This window comes from Phalacrocorax aristotelis, chromosome 1 (genome assembly GCF_949628215.1).
Source record: "Phalacrocorax aristotelis chromosome 1, bGulAri2.1, whole genome shotgun sequence".
Classification (NCBI taxonomy): Eukaryota; Metazoa; Chordata; class Aves; order Suliformes; family Phalacrocoracidae; genus Phalacrocorax; species Phalacrocorax aristotelis.
The window spans coordinates 25,379,788-25,407,398 of record NC_134276.1 but is presented as its reverse complement, the minus strand read 5'-3'; the positions used below and the strand labels follow the sequence as shown (position 1 = coordinate 25,407,398).

Here is a 27,611-nt window from a genome sequence, read left to right as displayed (position 1 = left end):
GCTCTTCTGTATTAGGGTCTGTCGCTAACAACAGCTGAAGTTGGTCAGGTCGTTATCACTATCAAGTCCAAAAGAATAGGCAGCACTGAGGGTCTAGGAGGATTTGGGAGAAGTGGACATATGACCTGAAACTTAACAAAAATTTGAACTACCATATCTGGGAAGAAATGCAGCTCTACAATAATAAGAAGAGTCAACATTTTACTGATTTTATTCACTCCATCATATTGGTTTAGTAGGATGGTAAAATAAAGATCTAAACTGCATAATGGTTATTTCCTGCATACTCTATTCATGAGCTTTTCATTCCCCTGAACATTAGAAGGGTATTTACTTTCAGCAATACAAATTCCTAAAATTCAAGTATCAAATCTGAATCAAGGAATATCAGTTTCCTTTACAAGTTGACCTACACAACAATATGTTCTTAATTCTGTTCTCCCCTGCACCAGTAATGCTTCTGTGTCAAAGCTAGATCTCTAAACATGCCACTTTATAATGCCAAGATCAGGCACAAATGACTTACCCTCACAGAAGAGGTTAAGTTAAATAATTTCAATGGGCATTCTCCTGCTAATCCCCCAGGCTCCTTTCCAAAATTAGATTAAAAAATTAATTACCAGTAAGAAGCAACCATGATTTGACACAGCTCAGAGTGTTAGGAGTTTATCAATACTCCTTTTCTGCCACATGAAAACATAGGAGTGGTTATGGGGGGTTTTTTGGGTTGATTTTTTGGGGGTTTGTTTGTGGTTTGTTTTTTGGGGTGGTTGGTTGGTTGTTGGGTTTTTTCTTTATTTTTTCTTTTTTAAGAAAAAAAAAGTTATAAAGGTGTGGTGGGTCGACCTCAGCCAAAAGCCAAAAACACCCACCCAGCCTCTCCCTCACTCTCCTCTCCTGTACAGAGAGAGGAAGGGGACAAAATAGAAGGAAGGTGAAAAGACTCACGGATCAAGATAATGAGGAGTTTAATAGGTAAAGAAAAAGCTGAATGCACAAGTAGAGCAAAAAGAATTCATTCGCTACTTCCTATTGGCGGGCAGATCTGGGAAGCAGGGTCTAGGCATGCATAGTGTTTCTCTTCCGAAGCAAGCACCATAAGCACAAACATACCCTGCTTCCTCCTCCTTTCCCTGAGCTTCCATTGCTGATCACGTGTCCCCTCTCAACCTCCTGCCCTGCCTCAGCTTACGCATGGTGGGGGGAGAAAGACTTTCCCTGTGCAAGCACCGTTCAGCAATAGTCAAAATATTAAAGTGCCATCAACACTGTTTTAACCACGAATATGAAGTATAGTACCATACAGGCTGCTACAAAGAAAATTAACTCCATCCCAGCAGATCCCAAAGGATAATTAGCTTGTCCATTTTTGTCTGATACGTGACATGGCACAGCACACACCCAGCTGCATTTCAATTCTCTTCAAACATACTTAAAAGATTCTTGGTATAGACAGGACAGAAGAAGCAACTGATGGATTAAAGCACACAAATGCTGCACATTTCATAGAATGCCAGTTACTGCCAGCAACCTGTCATTCATTGTCCAAACCAACATGTACAATCCTTACAGCAGTTAAAATTGCCTGGCTTCATGACCAAACTGTATGGTCATTGGTTGTACCAAAATGGCAAGGTGCTTGAACACTAGGTGGCCACATTGTTTAGATCCAAAATAGTAAATATGCACAACAGTGTTACTGAGGCACGTAAGTATGGAACTTGTGACAGAGCTAACAGTTTCATAACCCCTCCATACATAGTCAAAAATTTATTTGGCCGCTGACAGGAAAGCCCTTGATTTTTCCCCCACTCAGAGACAGTCTAGAACTTCCATAAGACCCTGATCCCATGAAGATAAATCAAGAGGCTTCCTGCCACAAAGAGTGGAAAAGAGGTTCACTGAGACCGTGAGCAAGAGATTTGGATCCTGTCAGGTAGTGAGTCACAGACACAGACATTTGTTTATGCCCTCAAACTCCTGTCAGGCACAGAGGCTGAGAAAGCAGCCCACTCAATGGGAAAGCAGTGGAGATTGCTCAGTGAAGCTCACCTGGTTGCTGGCAGAAAACCACAACCACTTCATTTTCAAGATACCACAAAATGTTTAGAAGCAAAGAAATAAGATACTACATGGAAATTCTCGTTCACATACACAATATATAACTAGTGGAAAAGTTGCTGACACCAGGAAGAATCAGTTTAGAGAAACAGGATCACTACCAGAGAAACATCCAGCACCCATACTGTGAGACTGAGTACCCTAAGGGCAGGATGAAACATGTGACCAATCCGTGAAAGAACAAGTCAAGAATACAGAGAACTTTCAGCATCCTCAAAGAACGGGAGATGGTCCTCAAAATCACATCAGTCAAGGTCAAGAGCACTTTCTTTCCCCCTCCACTCTAACTAGAATCTATGGAAGGGAGCATAGCATCCCTTGCAATCATGAAACAGGAGTACATTCAGACTTCACAGATTTAGTCTTATCAGGCAGAACTTGGTAGTTCTCACAAGCCCTGGCAGAATACAGATTCACCATAAGCCAAGCACATTCATGGGAGAAGCCTGGACATGATCTCCCTCTAAGTGAAGTTACAGTTCTTTGTAGATGATTAGTTGGGAGCAGTCGGTAGTTGGGGACATTAGGCATATGAACTGCCCAAAATGGGATACTGTTGAAATGTAACAGCTTCCAACAAAGCAGGACTGATATCCAGTCCTGCAACGCTGCATGAATTTTAAATGATTGCTGAGTTGCACATCACCACAGCCACACAATCCCCAAAAAAAGACAGCAAAGAGCCCTTCATAATCAAGAAGGGGTATGTCCACCAGCATTACTGAAGCAAGTATTCTAAGACAGAAGACAGTTTTTCCAATATGGCCACTATAACACCATGCACTATATTCTATCTACAAATCTTAGCATCAGAAAACAATTTGTTCAGCAACTTGACCCCATGAATTACCAGACCTTCTTTTCCAAGTAATTAAGTGGAACTAAAATGTGCCATTTTACCCCACACCAGAGACATACTTTTAAGCTCTCTCTCATGCAGAAATGACCAAGAGGACAGCACCAAAATGGCATACAGATGATCTCCACCGGCACCTGATAACGGTGGTTATGTCTCAGTTGCACAGGACAATCAGAGACCATCAACTTAGATAAGCCAGACGCAAGAGAGTCCAGAGACTTGATAGCACAGCATGTCCACAAACGGTACCACACTTCCATTTTCTCCCAAAGAAATGTGCACCGGTTCTGCAACATGCCTCTAAAATTACAGAAAAACCATTCAGATGTCTAGACAACTCAGCCCACTTTCCTCCCTTGTCCAAAAGGCAACAGGTTATCTAAAGATGATCTGTTGCCAGAAGACTTACGGAACAACTCTACCCACTCTATCCAAAGATGTTACTGGATAATAATGTGTTCTGGTGGTAGCATCAGCCCACTAAGCTCCAGAAATGAATGATGTTAAGATAAGAGCGAGGTGGCTGGTGTGACACTTCCGTCTCTGGCACCTACTGCCCTTAGGATAAAGTACTGTGAAAAAACTCCCAGCAGTGCCGGACACAAGAAAAAGGAGGAATCATAGGAGGAATGTGTGCACAGAACCAGAGGCAGGCAGCACAGAAATATTTCTCCATCAGCATCAATATCTTTCTATATTCAGATCAGTATTTCAAGTTGCTCCAGAGGACTTCAGGGCAGTGGTATACTCCTCAGTCTCAGCAATGTTGTCATAATTTAATTGATGTGAACCACCATTTTGCTTTGGGTGGAGGAAGCGTAGCTGGAAAGGCTCCCCTCATTGTAAGTGGACTCATCCCACTCACCAAACAAGATTCATCAGTAATCACATAGCTCCAATATATGTTTTCTTGGTGTATCTCAAGTAAAAAAGGAAGGAAAGATGAACAAACTAAAATATAATTCTAAGTGCTTAGTAATAGGAAGCAAAATACCTGTGCCATTAAAACATACAGATGGAGTTTCTCAAGGATGATCCTTCAGAGTATTTAACCATATTATCATTCTTTCAGGAATTCCTGTCTTCTCTTGTTTGGCTAATAAATTCCCACTTTGTTGCTAAATGACATCCCAAAAAAGTGAAGAATTTTTTTTCAGGTTGTCAATAATCAAGTTCTTTTGCCTTTGGAAACCCCATGTCACATCATTTCCTTCTTACACAGAATAGAATATTCAGTTGGAAGGGACCTATGATGATCGTTTAAGTCCAACTGCCTGACCAAAAGTTAAAAGCATGTTAAGGGCATTGTCCAAATAACTCTTAAATGCTGACAGGCTTGGGGCACCAACCACCTCTCTAGGAAGCCTGTTCTAGTGTTTGACCACCCTCTCAGTAAAGAAATGCTTCCTAATGTACAGTCTAAACCTCTGCTGGAGCAGGTCTGAGCCATCTCCATATGTCCTATCGCTGGATACCAGAGAGAAGAGATCAGCACGTCCCTCTCTACTTCCCCTCCTCAGGAAGCTGTAGAGAGCAATGAATGAGGTCACCCCTCAGCCTCCTCTTCTCCAAACTAGACAAACCCAAAGTCCTTAGCTGCTCCTTATAGGATATTCCTTCCAGTCCTTTCACCAGTTTTGTTGCTCTCCTCTGGACACATTCAAGGACTTTCACAGCCTTCTTAAATTGTAGGGCCCAGAACTGCACACAGTGGTCAAGGTGAGGCCACACCAATGCTGAACACAGGATAATCACCTCTTTTTGATTGGCTGGTTAAGCTGTGTTTGATGCACCCCAAGATGCAGTTTGCTCTCTTGGCTGCCAGGGCACGCTGCTGACTCATGTTGAGCCTGCTGCCATCCAGCACCCCCAGATCCCTTTCTGCAGGGCTGCCCTCCAACCTCTCCTCTACCAATTTATACTTGTACCCCGCATTACTCTGTCCAAGGTGCAGAATCTGGCATTTAGACTTCCTATATTTCATCCCATTAATCACTGCCCAATGCTCCAATCTATCTAGATCCCTCTGCAAGGCACCTTGCCCCTCAAGACAGCATCTTCCAGTTTAATATGGCCAGAAAACCTGCTAATGGTGCATTCAACTCCTGCATCCAGATCATTTATAAGTATATTGAACAGGACTGGCCCTAGAATTGATCCCCAAGGAACACCGCTGGTGACTGGTCACCAGCCAGATGTAGTCCCATTTGCTACAACCCTTTGAGCCCAGCCCGTCAGCCAGCTCTTCATCCAGTACACTGTGAACCCACTCATCCCATAGCTGGACAACTTGTGAGGATATTGTGAGGGACTGTATCAAAAGCCTTTCTAAAAATCAAAAAACCTACATCAGTTGCCTTCCCTTTATCTGCTAGGCAGGTCACCTTATCATAGAAGGATATCAGATTAATTAAACAGGACTTTCCCTTTGTGAACCCATGTTGACTGTGCCTGATGACTGCATTCTTTTAATGCCTTTCAATAGTACCCAGCATAATCATCTCCATATTTTTTCCAGGAACTGAGGTTAGACTAACAGGTCTGTAGTTCCCTGGGTCTTCCCTCACACCCTTTTTGTAAATTGCAATAACATTGGCTAGCTTCCAGTCAACAGAGACCTCCCCAGACACCCAAGACCTTTGGTAGAAGATCAAAAGGGGACCCTGCCACAACATCCACTAGCTCCCTCAGTACTCTGGGATGAATCCCATCAGGCCTCACAGACTTGTGAGCACTCAGTTGATACACGTGGTCCCCTGCAATCTCAGTGTCTACAAATGGAAAGTCACTGTTCCCGTAGTCATGGTCCTCCGACTCAGGGGACTGGGCAGTCTAAGGTCTATCAGTATTATTAAAGACTGAGACAAAAAAAAGGCATTGAATGCCCCCACTTTTTCTTCATCTCTATTAGTCAGATGACCATCTTCAACAAGCATCAGTCCACTGTTTTCTTTAGATATCTTCTTGCTATTAACATACTTCAAAAAGCCCTTCTTGTTATCCGACACAACACTGGCTAGTTTCAACTCTAATTCAGCTTTGGCCTTTTGCATCTTCTCCCTGCATATATAAACCACAGCTCTGTAATCTTCCTGCAAAGCCTGACCTTGCTTCCAGAGATCATACAACTTCTTTTTCCTGTTGAGCTCCACAAGGAGTTCCCTGTTCAGACGGGTTGGTCTTCTCTGTCCCACTTGCTTGACAATATGCAGGCTTAATTCTTGTTTCCCAGTTTATTTTAAAGTCCTGTGCCCTACTGAGCTGACCTTCATTGTTCTTAGACTTTACATGATAGGGTCAATTAAAGAAATTTAAGTAGTTTAACATCTGTATGAAAGTAACCATTTATCATTCTTTACTGGCAAAAGACATTTTAGGCAATGTCGAAAGAATTTAAAAAGAACAGCTTTTGGAGGAAAATGGCTCAAACTACAGCAAAACGTAAGAAAATGCTTTAAGAAATTGATTTATTTCTTTCAAATTAAGTTTCATTGAAATAAAAAATATTGTATTCTGTTAAATTTATGCAGAACTTGCCAAGTTTGCACCTGAAAATTTTTTTTTAAAAGCATCATCTTTAAAGTGAGCCAGAACACTTGGTGTCTTGCTCAGAGGAAGTCTACCATAAGGATACTCCATCTGGCCAAAATCTTTTTTACTCACTGCTTTTGAAGCCAGTTATAAAGAAAATGGATGCTTTCAAAAACACAGATAACAATTACCCAATTTATCTTTGAAAAGCACAGATTATATGTCCACTTCCATGTGTTCAACGCATGCAAGATGAGATCATTCTGACACATCTTCACACTTCAAAACTGACAACTCAGCAGTTGAAACAGCCACAGCTTTCCTTCAACATCATCTCCTTTAAGATTAATACAAACCTGTTTAGCAGCAAAGCAGCTCACGAGATCTTGAACACAGCAACTGCCCCACTACCCCGTAAGCATTATTTAAGTATTTGCCCCTAGTATTTCACTTCTGTTGTCACATCTGTATATTCAAGAGCCATATCAGACAATTTCATGGAAAAAAATTAGATGCCCCTGTGAAACCATGCATTTGACCTAAATATACTCCACAAACTTCTGCTTAAATAACTAGCAGAGAGCCTATGGCAAGTGAGCTCAGAAGCCAAGGCTCTTAAAATATGGGCATAGAAAAAGATGCAATTCCATGTACCAAATCCAGAAAAGCCAAAACCATCCAGTCAAGCTCTGAATGATATGCAGAACTCGCTAGAGTTCATGGTTATTTTATCATTAACTTTAATTGACCTTTATTCAAAAAGACATCTCCCCTCTCCCATATTTCAACATAGGCTGCCAAATATTTTTCTCCTTTACCACCCACCTGATCCAAGGCTGCATCAAGCTAACAGTGATACTGTTGTCCAGTTTCGTTTCATTAAAAGCAGCAAACCGTTAGCTGCCTTTTAGCATAAGCACTCTGAGCTTCATTGAAATTACACTCTCTTCTCAACACGCTAACATGCTATTTATCTGGACCTGAATTAAAAATGCTTGATGCTGTTTAGAATAAAGCCATAGCTATTGCTGAAGTGGAAAGTATCTAATCAACACTGGCAGCTTTCCATAAACAACAAATTTGTGTTGATCTTAGAAAAACCACAGCCTGGTCATATTTCATGAATATTTCAGAATACCCATCTTCAAAATACCCTTTCAACTACAGAAAGATCTTAGCAACCTCTCAACTCATTTAGAATCATTAAATGGTTTGGGTTGGAAGGGACCTTTAAAGATAGTCTAGTCCACCCCCCCTGCTGTGGGCAGGGACACATTCCACTAGACCAGGTTACTCAAAGCCCCATCCAACCTGGCCTTGAACACTTCCAATGATGGGGCAACTTCCTGGGCAACCTGTTCCAGTGTCTCAGGATTTAAACCAGGATTATCCTATTCCAAATATAGGGTTGGTTTTTTCTTTTTTCCTGGGAAAGATGCATCAAACTACATTTGACAGCCAATAGCACAAAATAGGCATATAATATTTGTCCTTATTACTTAAGGCATCAAAACCACACATGAGAAGCAACAGGATAATTCAAACAGAAGCCATACCATGCCCTCTGAATAGCCACAACCTGTATTGCATTCAACAAGCCATTGAGGAATAAGAGCAGTAAGAATGTAACTATCAAAATGTGCAGTCTATTGGAAACATTGTTAAACTGGATCTTACAAACATCAAATGTGAAACACCTTATCCTCAAGGTTTTAGACCACGAGGAGAAAACTACACTAAGGATCATGGAGATGAGAAGCAACAAAACGGATGTTCATCCTATCAGCATCTAATAAGAGTATGTTAAACAAACATAAAGGCAAACATGAAAAAAAAAAGTGTTGTAAATTACAAGGTATAAAGAACACATGGAAATGCTGAGGGCTGAAATCAGTTGAGAAACAGACCAGAAATTGGTGGGTAGGGGGAATAAGAGGTTGACAATGTTGGAATACTAAAATTGGTGTTTCTAATGGCAAAAAAGAAGTTTGTACTGAAATAGTGGAATATGAGAGTCAACGAAGGAGCAGAAAAGTCAATCCAAGAACCTGCGGTTTTAGTGGACCTAAAGACAGAAAGGTTACTGCAATTATGGCTATGAAAAAAAGTATGTGATAGCAGTTAAGATTAAATGTCTTGCAAAAAACTTCAACTGCAGAAGTAGTTTTTAATCGGACAGAAAGTGATCATTGTTCAGCATCTGTAAGAACAGGAATTGAAGGCTGAAAAGGTCTGCTTTAAGACAGACAGCTAGCAGTAAACTGAACCCTACTTCTTTCAGAAATGTGAGTTGAAAGCTATAACCATTAAAAACAACTCATTCAACAAATGCAGTGTGTCTGCCTAGCAACATTAGTGAAAGAAAGTAATAGGCACAAACAAGTCACTATGATAAATATTGCAGTGACAACAGGCCAAAGGTTCTACAAACCTAAAATCTGTGCTCAATAATAAACATGAATTTAAAAGTTGCCCACTGCACATTAGCCCTCAAGGTTAGTAATAATACACTTTCAACCTTAGTAATACAAAACTAATCAATTTCCCCACTTCCACAGAAACCCTGTGGAATGACAAACAGAATAAAAGGATTGAGAATAAAGGGAGTACTGGCTGTTATACTGAATTTCTCCAAGTGATGGAGACACTCTGAAATGTAAAAACCAAAAACCACCACCCAACAAAACACAACAAAACCAACCACAAACCACCAATCCCAAAACCCAACAGCAACAAAAAAGCCCAAACCCAACACCACCTATTAAAATAGTTAGCACCATAGCACCAGGTATCCTTGAGACATAAGAAATAACCCTGAAATAATCATAAAAGTAATTCTAGCAATGACTACAAGGGATATTTATAGAGTCCAGTGCTCTGTTTCCACCTGTCACAGACCTTCTATTTGGACAAAATTGTCAGTATATCAGTTTCAACTAACATGACTCCAACTCCTCCCTCCCAAAATTCACTATTCTGAACAGATGTAGATACTCTGCACAGCTTGCAGCACAAGGTACTTTCAACACATTAAAGTTCTTCACAATAATACTACAGTAAACCAAAGAACAAAACAGGTGAGATTCTCAAGTCATTAAAAAAAAATCAAGTTACTGCTTGAAAGATACAAGCCAAAAAAACAGAAACCCCCAACCTAAACAACCAAAACCCTAACATATGCACACATGCACTGTAGGTTAATACAACTGAAGTTAAATGACTCTTTTTGTGGGCTTTTACCATTTTTCCTTTAAAGAATGCAGAGACGATATGTTTCACATGTAAGTATTAGTTTTATATGCCAAATAATTTGATTAACTTGTCAGTTAAAAAAAATCACATTAGTAGCCATAACACACATTTCAAATACATAGGAAATAAGTACTGTTTACCTTAAGTTTGAATTCAAGCTGTGGCAGAACAGAAAGCAAGAGGTGACTGTCAATATTGTATAACTCCAGAATCAAGTCAAACACATGCTCTGACAAGTCACTAATTGAGGTTTTACCAAGCATGAGGACCTGATTGAAGAACTGGAAAATAAAACAGAGCATACATTAATAAGAAGAGTATACACCCTCTTCTTGTCTACTATGCTTGTCTATCATTAAATCTACCTTTCAATCTTACAACGTTTATTTCACCACAACTAAATAAAAAAAGGGGGGGGCAGGGGACAAGGACGTGCCTAGATCGGGATTCTGCAGTAGAAATCTTAAAGTATCGTTGCTTTCTATTTAATATTACACATAAGAGACACATAAAAAGTGATGTTCAGTTTACCACAAAAAACCTACAAATAATATAAGAAACTTAAGATGAATTCCAATGCATCATATCTTATTATACTGTGACTATATTTAGAGTTATTTCACTGTTGAGAACAATCACTTTAAAAAGCATTCTAACATTTAGTCAAAACAAGGCTGGAACAAGTGGCTAATTACCACACTACACAGCTGGCAGGTTAAGGAGTTGTAAGTAAGAGTGCAGGAATTAATAACTGACTGTTCCAGAATTTGTATTTACAAGCAGAATAATGCATCTGTAAAGCAATCATTCTTTCTTGCTAAACTTCAGAGGTTTGAGGGAAACTTAATACTTCTCGTTAAAGAAAATATTTTCTAATACGAAATATAAATTCCATACTACTTTAAACTATAGCCTCTCATAATAGATGGGAAAGAAGTAACTGAGTAAGAGTATACTACTCCCTACTCATAAAGTGGGGGAACATAATTTGGAAAATTTTTCTTATCTTTGGATAACAATACACAAATGTGGCTAAACAAATCATAGTATTTCCACCTGCCGCTAACGCAAGAGAATACACTTAACTGGCACTTCAGTTTCCTAATTCCAAACTTGGTACAGACAAATATAATGAATTCTGATTAACCTGATGAGGTTAATCACATCAGTAAAGAAACTGAAAACATGAAAACTACCACTTTTTAAGGTTATATAGTGAACCCGAACAAGTGATACAATACAAAAAGTCAACAGTTTCTAGTAATAATGACCAAGAAATAATAGATAAGCACATTTAATTAGAAGTTAAAGACTTTATGCTGTCTTGCGGAAGGAAACGTTTTCCTTTTCTGAATATAGAGTTGCCTGGAATGTATATATTCCTGGTTAGGGAACTAACCCCTACTGTGTCTTTAATATATTTTAAGAAAGAAACTAACTTTCAAAACAAAGGAACCAGACAACAAAATATTTCCCACCTGGGGGAAACCAAGACTGCATGTACATATTTTCCTTAAGAGAAAGTTTCTTATTGTACAGACCTCCTTAAAACCCAAAAAATGTCACTCAGTTTAATCCAACTTTACAAATGAACAATATTAAAAACAAGATCCCACGCAGCAATACCTTCCCAAACAGCAGGTTTGACTAACGGGTTTGGAGTCAGAGTTTTCGCTGAAGATTAAAAAAAAATCTTAGTAGGTACCCACTTTCCAAGTACCACAAGTGCTACAAGTCTGAAAGCCACAAAACACATTGAAAATTTTCTATTGTTTTTAAGCTTTTGAGGTTTTGGATAGCTGCCACGAGACCTGCTAAATCCTTAACTACTTTAAAAACAAAAAAAGTGTAATATTGTTTCTATTGTGCAACTTAATCTAGAGCATACTCCTGTCTGATCTTTACTTCCTCTTATCCCTCTTCTCTTGCAATGTCTATGATGTCTACACTCAACTTGGCTACAACCCTCAATCCACTCTCTGGTTTTCTTCCTTACTATCTATTCTTAGATTCTGTTTCCTCTTCTTTTCCTCTGAAAACGGCCTTAAAATTCTGCTCTATCTTCACTTCTCCTACCTTCTAAATAGTCTCATCTCCTCACTAGAAAAAGAATTTTGCCACACGAACAATGTATTTAAACATTTTTATCAGAACGATACATGTAAGTATGTTTGGTCTTCCAGTCACATTAAGGATTGAAGTGCAAGGGTTCTCCAGACAGTGGAAAGTAAACTATCCATCACATTTCAGAAATCAAAATTGTTATGGGCTTAGTAGTTTCCATATGGTAAAGAACTAGACTCAAAGGGACAGGTTACATAATGCTTCATTAATATAACAATTCTCTCAAAGAACAATTGAGAGTTTATAAAAAGTTATCTTACAACCCTTTGACTAGACTATACGCAATTCATTGTTTTTATAATACAGGTCTGTTAAAAAATGTATTTATTTCCATATTTGTTTGCAGTCTTCACTTACATTAGTAATATATGGTTCAATTGCTTGCGCTGTCCTCTTTAGTAAAGCCTTCGCCAAATCATAGGCTTGCTTGTTTAAATTCTGGGAGAAAAAAACACAACAGAAAAATTTTAAGCACATTAATCTTAAAAATAAATGAGAATTTAAAGCTACCATGTACTGGTAAATGTGTTAAAGAAATAGCCTATTCTTTTTATATTTTCAGTTGTAAAGATAACCTATGAAAACAAACCTAGTCCAAACAGAGCTTTGTAGCCTCCGCTGATATTACTGAGAAACCTCTTTCCTGCCAAATCGGGGCTTACTTTTGAGTTGCCCATCTAAGCCTAACACTCAGTGAAGTCAGTTCCTACATTTTACTGTTGCTTCTTATCAGCTTCCCCCAAAACAGGAAAGCGAGATAAAGCAACACCAAGGCATTTACAGTCACCACAGAAGCAAGACTCTGAACAAGATTGTGGTAGAAAGTACAATTCCGTCCTTGCATCAAGGAGCCACCTGTGAACCACCATCACAGTGTCTCCATAGGATCTCCTGAAAATACTTAGCCTGTTTGACTGAGATAGTAAAGAAGAAAAAAACCCTAGCATTTTAGTCCCTGAGTGAAAAACGGTGAAAAATACAAACTAACGAATCTCTAATATAAAAAAAACCCCAACTAATAAAAAAAAACACCAAGCCACAACATTCCTATCCATCCATTTGACTAATTGGGTTATTGCTCTATCACTGTTTCCTTCCTTCTCCAGCATGCATTCTCCACCCTCTGGTTGCTATGTCCTTTCTCCCATTTCTATATCGTAATTATTTTTCAAAAATTTCCAGAAGAAAATGCAACTCAGCCCTTGTGACACCCACTGCAGACTTGAATAACACATAGAAGAATGAAAGAAAAGTCTTCAATACCAAAAAATACAGTCTTTTAATAGGTAAAGTTGCTGTAAAAATATAGTTCCCCCAATTTTGATTAGTCTTCGCAATTTAAAAAACCCAGCATACTCCATTTAGAAGACAACTGTATAAAGGGGCAGTTTGTGGTTGTTTGTTTTTTTAATTACATATCAGCCATAAAAGGAAAAAAACCTTCCTTTGAGCATAATGAAAAACAAACACAAGATGCATTGCCACACTCAGGGTATTTCTTTGCCTGGATATGCTTGGTTCATTGTAGCTATCTGAATGAAAAAAAGGTATTTGCAAAGAGATGGAGAGTATTATCTGTAATTTCAACACTTGTGTAAAACTATAGGGTTCTAGACTGCAGTGGGAATAGATTAACATTTTCTGTTAATATAAAACAAAAGATGTCTTTGACTTGCAACTGATAGAATTAAGTTACTGAAATCAAAAGGCTATGAAGATTCATGCCTGAAGGATCTGTTTTACTTAGAGCCACTACAGAAGGTGAATAACAATCCCAATTCTGGGAAGATACTCAAATGCTTACACAAGATGCTAACATCCTTGTAATTTCCTCCTCCCTTATCTAATCAAGACATAAGAGTCAACACTGGCAGTCTTTTACAAATTGTACAGCTGTTCCATGTCCCAGAAAATAGAAGGTTCTGCATGCTAGATTACGCTTTATGGTTGATTAGACCCCTCCCCACCCCCAAAAAAAAACCCACCCCAAACCCAAAACAACCCACCAAGCACCATTTCTACCTGTAGCATTTGTTTTCTGTTATTTAGCTAGAGTTGTGACTGTTCAGGAAGTAAAAGGCACAAATAACCATAACAAGGAATGTATGACACTTGGAATTCTTGCTCTGATCCTTCTTGACTTCCACAGATCACCTCCACCAAAACAAAGAAAACTTTCACCTGGGTAAGAGTTCACTCTAGATCATGAGCAAGACCTGATTTGCATATAAAACAAGTTTGAACAGCACAGCAGAGTTCCAACAGGCAGATCTGTTTTGATTCACATTAATTACAGTTTCAGCTTGTATCTTTCACACAGCAGTTAATTTTAAAAAACAAAAGCTTCTCTAATTCATCTACACAACTACTAATAACTAAAGTTTAAAAAATTAAACAAATTGTCACACATAGCCTTAGGAAAGGAAATCTGAAAAAACAGGCATCTTTCATAATTAAGCCACTGAAGGCCAGGCAAAAGATCTCCCAACACCTTAATGTTTGCCAAGATAAATGCAAGAAGCAGCTATTTGCAATCCTGAGTAACATATCCACATTACTCTTCATTCCTTCTAAAAAGGCTGCAAAGAGAAAAAGTAGTCTTGATCACAACTGGCTATGGCAAGTTAGCTATTTTTTTTTTCACACCTCCTGCATTTGATTTAATTGTGCCAATAACCAGGGCCCTCAAATGTCCAGAGGCCCAACTTCCAGAAAATAACAATGTCAAAGAAGTCTTAAAAGCACATGAGAAAGTCTTCTTCTCCCCTTCCCAGTTTCAGGAGAAAAGCAGAAACAAGAAAAAGCAGCACTGCCTTAGTTGAAATGAAAACAGGAGCGACCCAGGCCATTACCAAATAGGTTCAAAGATCTTTTACAATACCTCCAACCTATCTTACTGAATAATTTAATAGCCACAAAGATACTTTCAATTTGCCTGAAGGAGAAATTGTATAAGGGTAAGACATAATTTAACAGATTTCTTCTCTGTGTTTATCTAAACTCTATCATTTTCCTCTCTTCAGTCTTTCTGTACATTCAGAAAAAAAAGTGACAAGTATTTCAAGATCCTTTAATGACTGAAGAAAGCCCTCACTGATGGGGACAATCATCTTAATCGGGACGCCTCTAAGAGCATGTAGGCACCCGGTCGGGATAAGCTTTCAAGAGTCCTGAACTGGATAGAAACTAAGCCATCAGCTAGCAACACTGTTTAAAGCAATCATTAGTAATTGCTACATTTTGAAGGAAAAAGCAGAATTAAGTATTTATTGATAATGACAAACCAAAGAACAACCCATGAAAAGGCAGAACACAGATCATCTGCTAGATAAATTGAGAAGTTACAGTTAACATCTAAAATAGACTTAGAGGATGCTGCAGACAGACCCTTTTCCCCCCAAAAACCTTGTTTTTCTTTCAGAAAAGAATGTTAACAAACAGAGAACTACTTTTTTTATTATTAAAATGCCTTCAGCAATAACATATGAAGACAGACTATCTTTGCCAATCATAAGTACTCTCCTTTGTCTCAATTCCTACTTTGAGTTTTGTATATTGCTAGCACTTCAAGCTTTTTATGCTTCTGGAAGACATTAAGAGTTTTGCCGACTCATTTTTCATACCTGTTCTGCTCTAGAATATTTGACAAACTTCTACTGCAGACGCAAGAAGCAGTGGCAACCTCTCAGACAGCATGGCACAGACATTTTTGTATATAGACAGAGAATGCTCTCCAGGACAGTTTACCACAGAGCCAAAAATCAGCTGTACTGGTACCATGGGGTTAGCAGTGATGGAAACGCATACCCAGTGATTTTTTTTTTTTCTTCAGTTCCTTTTTCCAGTTTCCTCTCAATGCCCAATTTAACACAGCTCAAAGAAATTATTTCACTCAATTTGTATTCATCCTTTAAAGAAAAATCAAAACAGAACCAGAAAATAAATGCATGTCTTATTTTTCTTCAAAAAGGATGACTAGGTAGCATCCAGTCCTTATTTTTATAACTTTAGGAGTAAATTCAAATGATTAAGAATATTTCCTCTAGAAACAGATTTAAAACCCATACATTTTAACATTTCGTTTTCTTGGAATTTGGAAAGGGTCTTCAGTTTTACTCTTCTTATCAATGGCACAGCAGAAGAATTTGTATCCAAAAGCACTTGACAGAGCAGTTTTAACAGACTCTCTAGTTCTACTGGGGGAGGGAAACAGGTTTTTAACGATGGCTGATAAAGAAAAAGCTCAGCTGAAGTGCTGCCAAGATAGATAACACCAATTATTAAGTAAGTTCCTAGTACAGACAGTTAGGAATTTAATTGTCAGTATGACTTTTTTCAAAAAGATAAGCATGTAAAGCATGTGCAATGTGCGATGTGGGATTCCCTGTAGTACTCCTGAGGCTGAAAATGGAACACTCTGGCAAACACTCAAGGAAATAAAGTACAATTTGCCTTCTAACACACTGCACAAACACAAAATTGTTTACAGGTGCTGCTACTAAGGCTTTATAATCTAAGATAACAGTTAAAGGAAAGGCAAACTATTCATTTTTCTTGCCTTTTCGTATTGACTACCTCTCCCTTGCTTCTGGCCTTTTCTGGGTTTAGTTCACCATTTATTTTTTTCATTCCCTCTTAATATAATCCTATCAAAAGTATTTCAGTAGAGTTCATAGAAAAGAAGAAAGGAGAAACCACAGAAGGAAAACAATAATTAAACATCAAAGAAATTAAGAGTTGAGCACATGGTCAGACAAGTTAAGTTTACTGTTTTATTGACTTATCTGATACCTGCTGTACTACTCAAGCAAGCCTGCGCATGCTCTAATGCACCTGTTTTACAACAGTAGCATCAGACACTTTCATTCAGGTTTATATCAATATGGCTTTTATTCTGCCCAAGTGAGATGGATGACAAACTCAAGTGAGCTAGAGCGGCTTTGACTACTTCAGTGACTACTAATTATGCTAGAGAGGCATTTGATAGTACGTCATGCCCCCAGCATATGCTCCTTATGCCTGAGTTTTTGCAGTCGTCCTGCTAGCACCACTGCCTAGTAGACTTACTACTCAGGACTGTGGACCATATCTGGCATTTCTCTTGGAAAAGTTATTGACCTTGATCTCAAGAGGTAAATGCATTTTAAATGAACAATTTACCAAAGGTTAAAGTAGTTACTACAACTCTTAAAAATATCAATAGAATTCAAATCTGTCTAATGTTGAATTTCAGCCATTAGACCCGGATGCTAAGGTCTATAGCATCCAGGATCCAAAACTAAAGGATCTGTTTGAACCTTCTGTTCCCAATACACACTTACATACTGCTCCTTTGATAAATTATACAGATCAAGCTCTTCAAGTCTTCAACCTAGTGTTATCCAATACAGCTGTTTATACATAAGAAGTCACACTGGCTCTATCACTATCTTCCAGAATACAGTCATTCAATTCACAAAGGCACTCCACATTCCCTCACATGCACAACCTTCCTTGCGGTTGTATTAAAAATACACCACTTGCCTGTGTCACTTGCTACAATCACAGTTTTATCTACAACAACCTCTCAATCTGTTCATTTTCGAATTTGAGCTAGTAATAGAGCTATGCTCCTTCTACTCCATCAAAAAAATTCTTCTGGTCCCCTGGGAATCTGGCTAGATAAGGATTCCCCTCTCACCATTACCTCAGCGCTTGCCATTATGCCATTTTTGGTGGCCAGCCTGATTTTTCAATTTCCCTTTCCCACAGTCTGTACAGCTTAACAGCTAGGTCAGCCAAGACATAGTTGCTTTTACAGTGGACCTTATCCTTAATCGCCTTTTAGTTTTGTGCTCAGACACGAGTAGAAAAATTCTTAATCTGAATTCATTACACTTTTCCAACATGACATCAGTAGCCACAGAAAGTGCTTAGATAACTAGTTAAGCTCCAAAATTTTAAATAAACACTATACGAAGATATTGAGATGAAACAGAAAAAATTTAGAAGTTTCTTTTCACTAGTATGAGAAAGGTTAAAAAGTTAAAATTAAGATAAAAGTACTCAAAATATGGTCTCAAATTATGAAACTATTTCAGTTAGAAACCAAGCAACAAACTAGCACCCATCCAAAGAGCCAGTTTGATTGAGAAGTGGAAGAAAAATGCAAAACCCCAAATACCTTATCCTATTAAAATGTTCAAGTCAATGACTTAAAACCCACAATAAAACAAAGCCATTTCAATGCTATAGCAAATCTAACAGGATGCAAGTTCTTCAATTCAAAATCAGTTTATTAAACATGAATCATAAAAACAATGCAGTCAAATCGAGTTACAATGAAACAACAGATGCTTAACAACTGAGAAAATACAAATGGAAGTATTTTGCATAGTCTTACTTTTGTTTCTTGTATTCCAAGGCTTACTTAATAAAGCTGAGTTTTAGCCACACAAGTCTCAGTCTGGTCCTGGCACAAAAGTGCTAGAATCCTTGAAGGAAACAGCTAAAACATTTCCAGCAGGGGAAAAATGGCTGATCTAAACTAAGCATTTAGTCTTTCATTGTCAATAGAAAAAAAATATGTGCTGTTCATTTACTGAAATTAACAGCTTGTGGTAAGGGACACTATGTTGCACTACTTGCTATATTCTTCAGAGAGCACCTTATGAGAAGTCTACTCAGTTTCTTCAGATGTGCCACCTTCTTCAGGGTTTGGGTTTTTTTGTTTTTATTTTTGAAACAAAGAAGCGAAGGACACTGCAAAGCTGCAAAAATTTCTCAGTTAATATCCATTTAACCTTATTGTAGTTTTTAACAAGTGTAAGTAAAGTTAGCCTTTTCCTGAACACACTTTAAAAAACCCCACACCTGTCAGATGACAGCCAGAACTGTCCAAAATCCAGCTAAGTACACATTTCCTAGATAATTTCCTAGGTTTTGTCACACACAACCTAAGTCACGTTCTACACTGTAGCCCAAGAGATTCTGGTAGGACCCAGCTAGTTTTCTGAATGAAAAGTAAGGCCTTCTTGCTTTTTAAACATTTAAGTGTCACAACATATGTAAAGTTTGAAGTTCTCAGTTCATCTGTAGGACACCTTTTTTTCATTTTGACAAAACAAAATTTCATTAAGGAAAGACAGCTGTCACTTGGGCTTTTCAGGCACCACTATTTCTGAACAGTTAGTTCTACAACTGCATCAAGAACATACCAATGTGCTTTCAATAACACCAAGTCAACATTTCTGAAACCAACAAAGCCAACTACAAAACAGCAGTCAACTTTTTCCCTCCCACTTAGGGCAGCACATTAATTTGAACTGTTGATACAGCATTACACTAATTAAAAGCTTTCCAAAGGATATGTGTGTCTTTTATATTAAGTTCTACTGGTATTGACTGTATATAAAAACCCCATCTATAAATTCATATCATTAAAGCTTTTAGATTACTATGACCACTGATACTTTAATTTATGGCAAGTGAATCAAAGCAATGAAACACTACCAAATTTTCTGACTATTAAAAATTACCTGTTTGCTAAAAAAAACCCCAAGTAATAGGAACACATTTGCTACAGGTATTCTCTCAATGAAATCTAAATATCTGAATACATACATACAACAAATTACAACTAAAAAAAAAAGCTGCTATGAAGCCTTACCTTATGTGCTGGCACTAGATTAACTAATACTGTATCCAAAAGTTCCTGTGACACAGTATCTCCCTCACAAATGATAGAGCTCATTAGATCAACCATGTGCATATGTACTTTTTGGTTATGACCGTTGCTGAAATGAAAGAAAAAAGATTCTTAGTGTACTACTCATATGAAGTACAGTTTCCACTCAGAGTACTCCCTACAGTGATGCCAAACAAGGAATATATAATAATCAAACCTCAAGTTTTCTTAGAAGTGAAAATAAGTTTCTCAGCTGCATATACCACTTCTCAAAATGTTCTTCAATCTCATGCCCTCTTTATTTACTACTGTACTAAAAGAGTAAGAGGACTGTATCTATCCCTAACATGAGAAGATAATGTATTAGAACATCAATCCTTAGAATCTTCATCTGGAGTGCTGTGTCCAGTTCTGGGCTTCCCAGCACAAGAGAGGCTTGGACATCAGGAGCCAATCCAGCAAAGGGCTACAAAGATGATGTAGGGACTGGACAGCTCTCATACAAGGAGGGGCCAAGAGAGCTGACACTTTTTTTTTTTTCTTCCTTTCTTTTAAAAGATCCCTCAAGAAGAGATAGCTTAGGGAGAAACTTATCATCATGTTTAAATACCTGGTGTTGGGAATAAAGACAGAGCCAGCCAGACTCTTCTCAGTGGTGTCCAGTGACAGGTCAAGAGGCAATGGACACAAGGTGAAATACAGGACATACTGATTAACCATAAGAAACTTCTTAAATCAAGAGTGAGTGAGCAGCAGAGCAGATAGCCCAGAGAGGCCATGGAGTCGCCATCTTTGGAAATCCTCAAAACCCAACTGGCTACAGTGCTGGGCAATCTGCTCTAGCTGACCCTGGTTTGAGAAAGGGAGGGAAACTAGACCATCTCTAGCAGTACCTTCCAGTGTCTGCTATTTCTGACTCATGTTTTTATAGCAATAAGCCTCCAAATTTCTTAGAATTGCATATTGCACCATCCACTTTCAACCTCAAGCACAGAATAAAATAAATGCAGTAAAAGACAATCGAAGTAAATTTCTTGGAGAAAAAAAGATTTGCCATGTGTTTTGTCTAATTACAACAGGCAAAACTGACAGCATATTATATTTATACTGCTACCTTTACTTAAGCTAAATTACACAACTAAGCTCGTTAATGCTGAAAGTCACACAACAGACTGAAGACCTAGGTTAGAAACACTTGACCTCAGCCATGCAATAATATAATTGCAGGTGACAATACTTACTTTATTACTGAAAACAGCGTTCTATACAATTGTGTAAAAATCTCATTGCTGTCTTCTAATTCAAAGCATATGTTATAAGACTTGACCCAGGCAATGTTCTGTGTTGGACAGGAGAAAATAAAAGGAGTAGTTAATACAAAATTAAGTTGAAAAATTACATTTAACAGTTATTAATGAAATAAGTTATGAAGCTTACCTCAAGCAAATAAAAATATCGATTAAACTGTGGGCTTTTTGTATCTTCTAAACCCTTAAGTTGCCTTGTTATGAACATAAATATATCCTGAAAAGAAAGAAGTGATAGTTAATCAATTGCAATGAAACTTCCAAAATTAAAATAATTACCTTTTTAAATTACTAGTATTATTCACCACTATAAAACATGCAGCAGTGACAGACACACTATTTCACTACCCAAAAGAAGACCTACAAAACAAAGAACGTCAAGGAGTAATTTTAAAATGCTTCATGTTTCTTTAAAGGGTTGAGAAATAACCTTTTTCTGAGGAAGCAAAAAGTGTTTCTTTTCCAAAGAAAAACACTTGACAAAAAGAGCTACAACTGGCTGACATACCACAGAAGTCAAAATATTATTCGGAAGGACAATGAATTTTATATTTTTACTTTACACTTTACATGTGTTTCAACAGGAGAAGGGGAACAAAGCAATAGGCAACTGCAGCTTCCCTAACAGTATTATAATAGGTTCACACTGTAGTGTTTGTGCATTTCTCAGTCATCATGCTAGTGACACCGATGACATCTGTTGCAAAAACCAATAAAACCAAGTTTCTCCTGCTTCCTTTATCAACTTCCAGGCACCAGAAGACTTCTTCAGAAAAGTCTCACACAGAATAAATTCAAGCACATTATAAGGAACAGTCAATGATGAACAGAATGGAAGCACACAGGAAGGTATCCTTTTAAAATGCTTTTTACATTCAGATAATTAACAGCTAGAAATTAATAACTACTATATTAAATCAAAAGATTCAGGAGTACATATCACTAGAGACTGTGCTCACAGCTTCAACTGTATCTATAATGCTTTATCTAACCATATAGGTATAAATCAAATTCCAAAAAGGTATAACATTTCCATAATAAATACAAGAAAGCCTTACAGTTAACCCTAAAAAAGAATTATCCTAGAAATAGTCTAGAAAGCTTTTCTATAACATTTTCAAAGGACCATTTCCCCTCACCCCAAGAACGATGAGATGGACAAAACATAGAAAGAAGGAATCCCATTTTCAAGGCTACAACCACAAAATCCAGCTTTATTCATTAAACTGAGCATTTAACTGTGATTCTAGGTAAAAACAAGGATTAGATTACACGTGACATCATCATCTTGTGACAAAAAAAACACAGCAAGTACATTGTTCAGAGATATAGCTACATTAATGTCTGAATTTGGATCAAGGTTGTGCCTTTGAAGTTTTCAGATCAGAAAAATCACTGTTTGGTTCACACTTCAGGTCAGTCACAGAGCACACAATCTAGACTCTTTAGCTGAAATTACACCAGAGAGACAGTTCAAAGGACACACCTAACAAACTCCAACCACTAAAGAACATTCAGTCCACAGACAAAACCAGTCTGAAGAATATCCCCTTAAAAACCAGAGCCTGAACCACTAGCAGGCCAGCAGCCCACCCAAAATTAGTTCCATCATCCAAGAAACTGGTACACCAGAAGGTGCTGTGAAGTTTAGAAGACATACAAACTAAGTCTCAGTGAAGGATAACATTCAGTTAAGGAAGCAAGTGAGCAACTGAGAGAATGACCAATGCCAAATATAGAAACTATTTCATCTTAGACTCATGCGCTATGTATAATTATTCTGGTAAACTTGTACAGATGAACCTCAATCAGTGCAAAAATGGATGGTGTTCATTTAACAAAGTATTTTTATTTTTTATCCCGCAGCTCAGTACGCACACTTATTTTCTGGACATGACTGAAAGATTCTGCTGAGACCAAAACTAGTTTTCCCAATTTTTATGAAGTACATGTCACTGTATTGTATACTAACACATACATGAATGAATAGCATACATGTATATGTCTAGCATCTGAATGCTTCACAAATAATAATGGCATCATTTCAGAGAGTAATAATTTCCTCCTCTATTTATTCCTGTTTTAAAGGAAGAAAGACAGACTAAACTCAAAAGCACTGGTTTTTAATATCTAGTGTGAAATAACCCCAAAAGTTTGTCTTTTGTAAGCATACAGAATATACCATCTGAACATGCATTTATGAATGCAAAACATGGGATAAAATAAACTTTGCTGCAGCTAATAAATTACAACATTTTCAAATTGGACAATATGGTTTCACATCAGACTCCATAAAGCAAGTCTACATTAGAACCCAGACTCTAAAAACAAAAGTGCTTACTCTTCAACTTTAGGAACAACATTGAAAGTTTTTTGTGGATTGTTGTCTTGATACTAGTTAACCGCATAATGGCTTCAGTAAGCATCAGAGCCACGGCATTCACCACAGAACATAAACTTCTGCTACCGTATATACCCTTAAACACCCCGATTTCAGCTGAGTCGGGCAGACAGCCCATTTGTCCACATGGTTTTCTTTGACACGTACCAGCAATTACAATATCTTCCCCCCAGGAAACTTAGATTTGGGCTCTAGGCTTTCCCCAGACTGAGGAGGACTTAAGTTAGAAGTTTCCAGATCCCAGAACAGTCCTGCTCCGGTTCTGCTTTTAGCCTATTCGTGACGTTTTCCATCCCTGTTGTCAAAGATCTTTCTACACTCAGCGAAGAATGTAAGACTTATACTGAGGATACACATAAAAGAGGGAAACCTCAAATTGTGATCCCTTCTCTCTGTATCTCACTTGCATGATGCATAAGTTATAAAGAGATCCAAAGAGTCTGAAGCAAGGGCAAAAACTTAAATCTTAAGTTTTCCCCTCTCAAGAAATTACCCTTTTCAGCACTTCCTTAGCACTTCCTTTTGCCATCTTCAACTTTGGTGCTAAACATACTAGAAGAAACTCAAAGCTGCAGTATGGATATGATATTAAATACTGGGTGAAAGTAATGCCAAGATATAACCCAAGAGGAAGCATTCTTCCTCTTGCCTCTTTGTCATAAAGTGGAAGGAACTCTTCAACATTTGTATTAGAGCTTGTCCTGCAACCACAAAAGCTTTGTTCAGTGGAAATGCGTTTGCAAAAACCTACCTCAGCAGCCCTACATAAAGGTGTCTACTGTTTGTCCTTTACTTCTCAAAATGTCTTTAGAAATCTGCATCAAGAAACTGAATTCTGAAATCCACAGATTACAGAACTGAATGCTGGCAGTGGAAGTTCCTAGTCTGTTCTATCCAAATAGCAGTAGTAATATGCTTACACTGCAAGTATGAAATCAGTAATGTTAACCTTCCAATATTATACACTATAAAATTCAAAACTTAGTAGCATTTCATAGATCAAATTCTGTAAGGAGGAATACTATCATTTGTTAGCCCAGCTCAGAAAAGAGAAAAAAACCTCTAAGCCTAACAAGCAAAGGAAGATGCATACTCAAAACTGAAGTAGAACTCGGGATGTCTCAAAACCAGACTTAAATATAGCACAGTAGAGAAAGCTAATGTTTGTCTCCAGTTGAAGGTGGTGTAATCAATAAGCTACCTAGATAGGTGTGTAATCAGAGGTGTAACAATTCAGAATTAAGAAAACACAGCTAACAGAAGCCTCTAGGTATCTCTCCAGTATGTCTGGTAACAAATGATGTACACTACAGTTGAAACTGTTTGCCTCACTTATGAAGCCCTTATGGTGCAAACACTAGATCTGAAAGTGAGTACTTTCTCCCACTGTAATAGATACACTTTCCACCACAACCAGTTTTTTATCCTACTGTGGAGAAAACAAACAAAAGAAAACCCCAAACAAAACAGAAAAGCTCCACCCCACTCTTAAATCAGGGAGACAAAAATGGATGCATTTTTCAGTGTTATTTTCCCATGCAAGGTTTTCTGTAAGACTTGGATCATCACTCCAGATTCAGACTGTTTAAGGGAAGTAGTTTGATTTTATGAATTGAAAAGGAAGTTAGATTTCTATTTTAAAAAAGTAAAAGAGAAAACCATAAAACAATCTAAAATTTGATTTTTCTGAAACAAATGGGGTAGAAATCTGTACTGCCTTTTCAAACCTGGCATTTCTCTATCAACCATCTCCATCTAGTGGGATCAGTGATGTTTGTAACTGCAGAGTTTTCCAATTCACATCAGAAATAATTAGCCTCTGGTCAAAAATACTTTTTCTTTGTTTCAATAGAGCCTTTAATCTATAAAAATATGGCAATCATCTCTTGGTAGTTTAATTGGAAACAGCAGGGATATCTTCCCAATTGAAGGAATTACCTATCTAGCAAGAGATTATTATAAAACCTATAGACATATCAATAATTCTAAAGTAACAGACCACTATCTGCAAATCCCAATGGCAGTTCAAGAAAATATTTATTTTCAATATAAATCCAAAACCCTACAGTTTATTGAAAGATGTACTATATATCACTTTATCATCTAATGAACACTTGACCTGACCAAACACCCTTAATCCCAGAATCAAGTGAAAACCTTGGATAGTTTAGGCTGAACCAGGAATAAAGGGAGGGAAAAAAAAGTTATAATTTATTATATCAATCATTCAGTTTAAAAACCTGGTGTGGAAGAAGAGATCAATTCAATTTACCTTGAGTTTATCCGGTGAAGTGTACGGGGCTTCAGGGGCATAAATTCTGAAAATATCAGCAAGACAACATGCTACCAGCAAACGTACATCCTTATCGGGATGTTTGAGGAAAAAGTCTGAAGCAAGATGTAAAGCAAGATTTAGGTAGAGCTCCTTTTCTTCTTCAGAGTCCTGGTCCATATCCATGAAAGTTTTCACAACCATCTAAAAAGGGAGACAGACATCAACACATAAAATGCAGTACTCTGTGTAACAGGGTCCTTACTGAAAGTTCCATTTCTGGTTTCGTACAACTTCTATCAGAAGCATTATTAGCAATGCAGCAGTACTAACTCTAGTAACCAGGGTACAGGAGGGACCTAGTCAAGTCCTCTGTCAACTGCCCCAACACACAGTCTCAGCAGTGTTACTGAAAGCCTAGCTGTAGTACTTCATGTATCTTTTCGAGAAACCATATGATCAAGTTGGCCAATTCAAAATACAACAGCATTCAGTGTTACAGCCATTCACTGAAAAATTAATAAAATAGGAAAACTTTACTCAAAATATTTATTTCTCCATAAAGTATTTAGGGCTACAACTTATTTTCCCCTCTATTCTCTTTCAGTTTCAGGTTTTCCTCTACTACTGCTCTGCCCAGAAGCAGAGCACACACTTTCAACAGAAGTATATATGAGTCCAGTGCAGCCGAGCAGCATGCATTGTTGTCCAACAGGACTAAAATGCCTATCAGTATTATTAGGATCCAGTACACTAAAGTTATGGAAGAAAAAGAAAAAAGTCTGGGACGCCAATTATTTAACACCCCAAATGGAGAAAAAGCAAGAAGAGACATAATTAGTAACTGCTAGCTATAAGAATTCTTATATTTGAAAAAAAAAAACCTTTTGGGGAAGAAAAACCTGATGACAAAACAAAGTAATCATGCTTTTCTCCAATTTCTTATTTGGATCACAGAGGCAGAGTTATTTTAAGGAGTTCAACTCTTGTTTAAAATTAAAATGGTAATAAATACTTAATTACACCATCCTCAGAATTAAAGTCAAAACTCCCATCTATTTCACCAGTGCAGGGAAAGATATTTTTGAAAAATAATGCCGGTAAAGTTCCTCAAAAAAAACCCATACACACCCCGCAAAAAACCCACCAAACCAAAACAACAAAACCACCACACACGGAACCCGCACCCCCCACCCCTAAAACACCACAAATTATTTGTTTTAGTTTGTTTTATTTGATTTTTTTCCCAAAAAATAATTAATTGGTCAGGTTACAACAAATCCTACTTTCAAGTAAGGAATAACTTCTGCATAATTAAGATCACAGCAGCTATAAAGTTTTCAAGCATATTAGAATTCTTTACTAAAAGGCACAGATGATTAGTAGCTTGTGCACACACATAATTTCCATTGACAGAAAAATAAAGTCCTCTCCAGTCAGACACAAGATGAACCATTTGAATTGCACTGGTGCCCTTACACGTGAAAGTGATTTTTAAAAAAGAACTGTTTTTACTTCTGTGGAAAGTAATTAGATTTACATAATTAACAAGAATTAATAAATATTCAGGTGTCACAAGAGTTCTTGCAGTAAGTATGTTTTTCATCTACTCTAGAAATGAACCTTCAGTTTCTCTTCCTTGACAACATGAACCTCCATACTGGTCAGGATAACAAAATCAGTCATCTTGTCTCCACAGCAATCTGTCACAGTGCTTAAGGAAAAAACAAAAAAACCCAAGCTGGTTCTCTTAGCATACCTTCCCAGCTTCCTGCACAGCAAGATTCCTGAGCTTGAAATCACACCTGGACCACCATGACTAATACTCCTGGAGCTTCATCTTCCAAATGTGTCTCATATTTCTTAACCTATTCAATTTTTCCTACATCTTTCTGCAGTAATAAACTTAGGAATTCAGTTATATAAAACTTATGGAAAAATATGTTATTAAACTGCTGGTCTAAAATTAATATATTTCATTAGATGATGCCTTGGTTCTTGTGTATTGAGATAAACTGTGGAAAATATGTTCTTCTCACACTACTCATTCATTTCCAGAGGTTCATCACCTTCTTCCT

General features: G+C 37.6%; 1 protein-coding gene across 4 annotated transcripts in view; it reads right to left on the bottom strand.

Annotated features, from left to right (window-relative positions):
- The window catches only part of PDS5B (PDS5 cohesin associated factor B), a 110,651-nt gene that overhangs the window by 58,400 nt on the left and 24,640 nt on the right, over positions 1-27,611 (bottom strand). For all 4 annotated transcript variants that reach the window (XM_075084797.1, XM_075084816.1, XM_075084806.1 and 1 more), the window contains exons 3-8: positions 25,534-25,737; positions 20,991-21,077; positions 20,795-20,892; positions 19,536-19,662; positions 12,245-12,325; positions 9,904-10,044 (exon numbers count right to left, since the gene is read on the bottom strand). In XM_075084797.1, the coding sequence (XP_074940898.1) occupies positions 9,904-10,044; positions 12,245-12,325; positions 19,536-19,662; positions 20,795-20,892; positions 20,991-21,077; positions 25,534-25,737 (738 nt within the window). The remainder of the gene's footprint in view (positions 1-9,903; positions 10,045-12,244; positions 12,326-19,535; positions 19,663-20,794; positions 20,893-20,990; positions 21,078-25,533; positions 25,738-27,611) is intronic.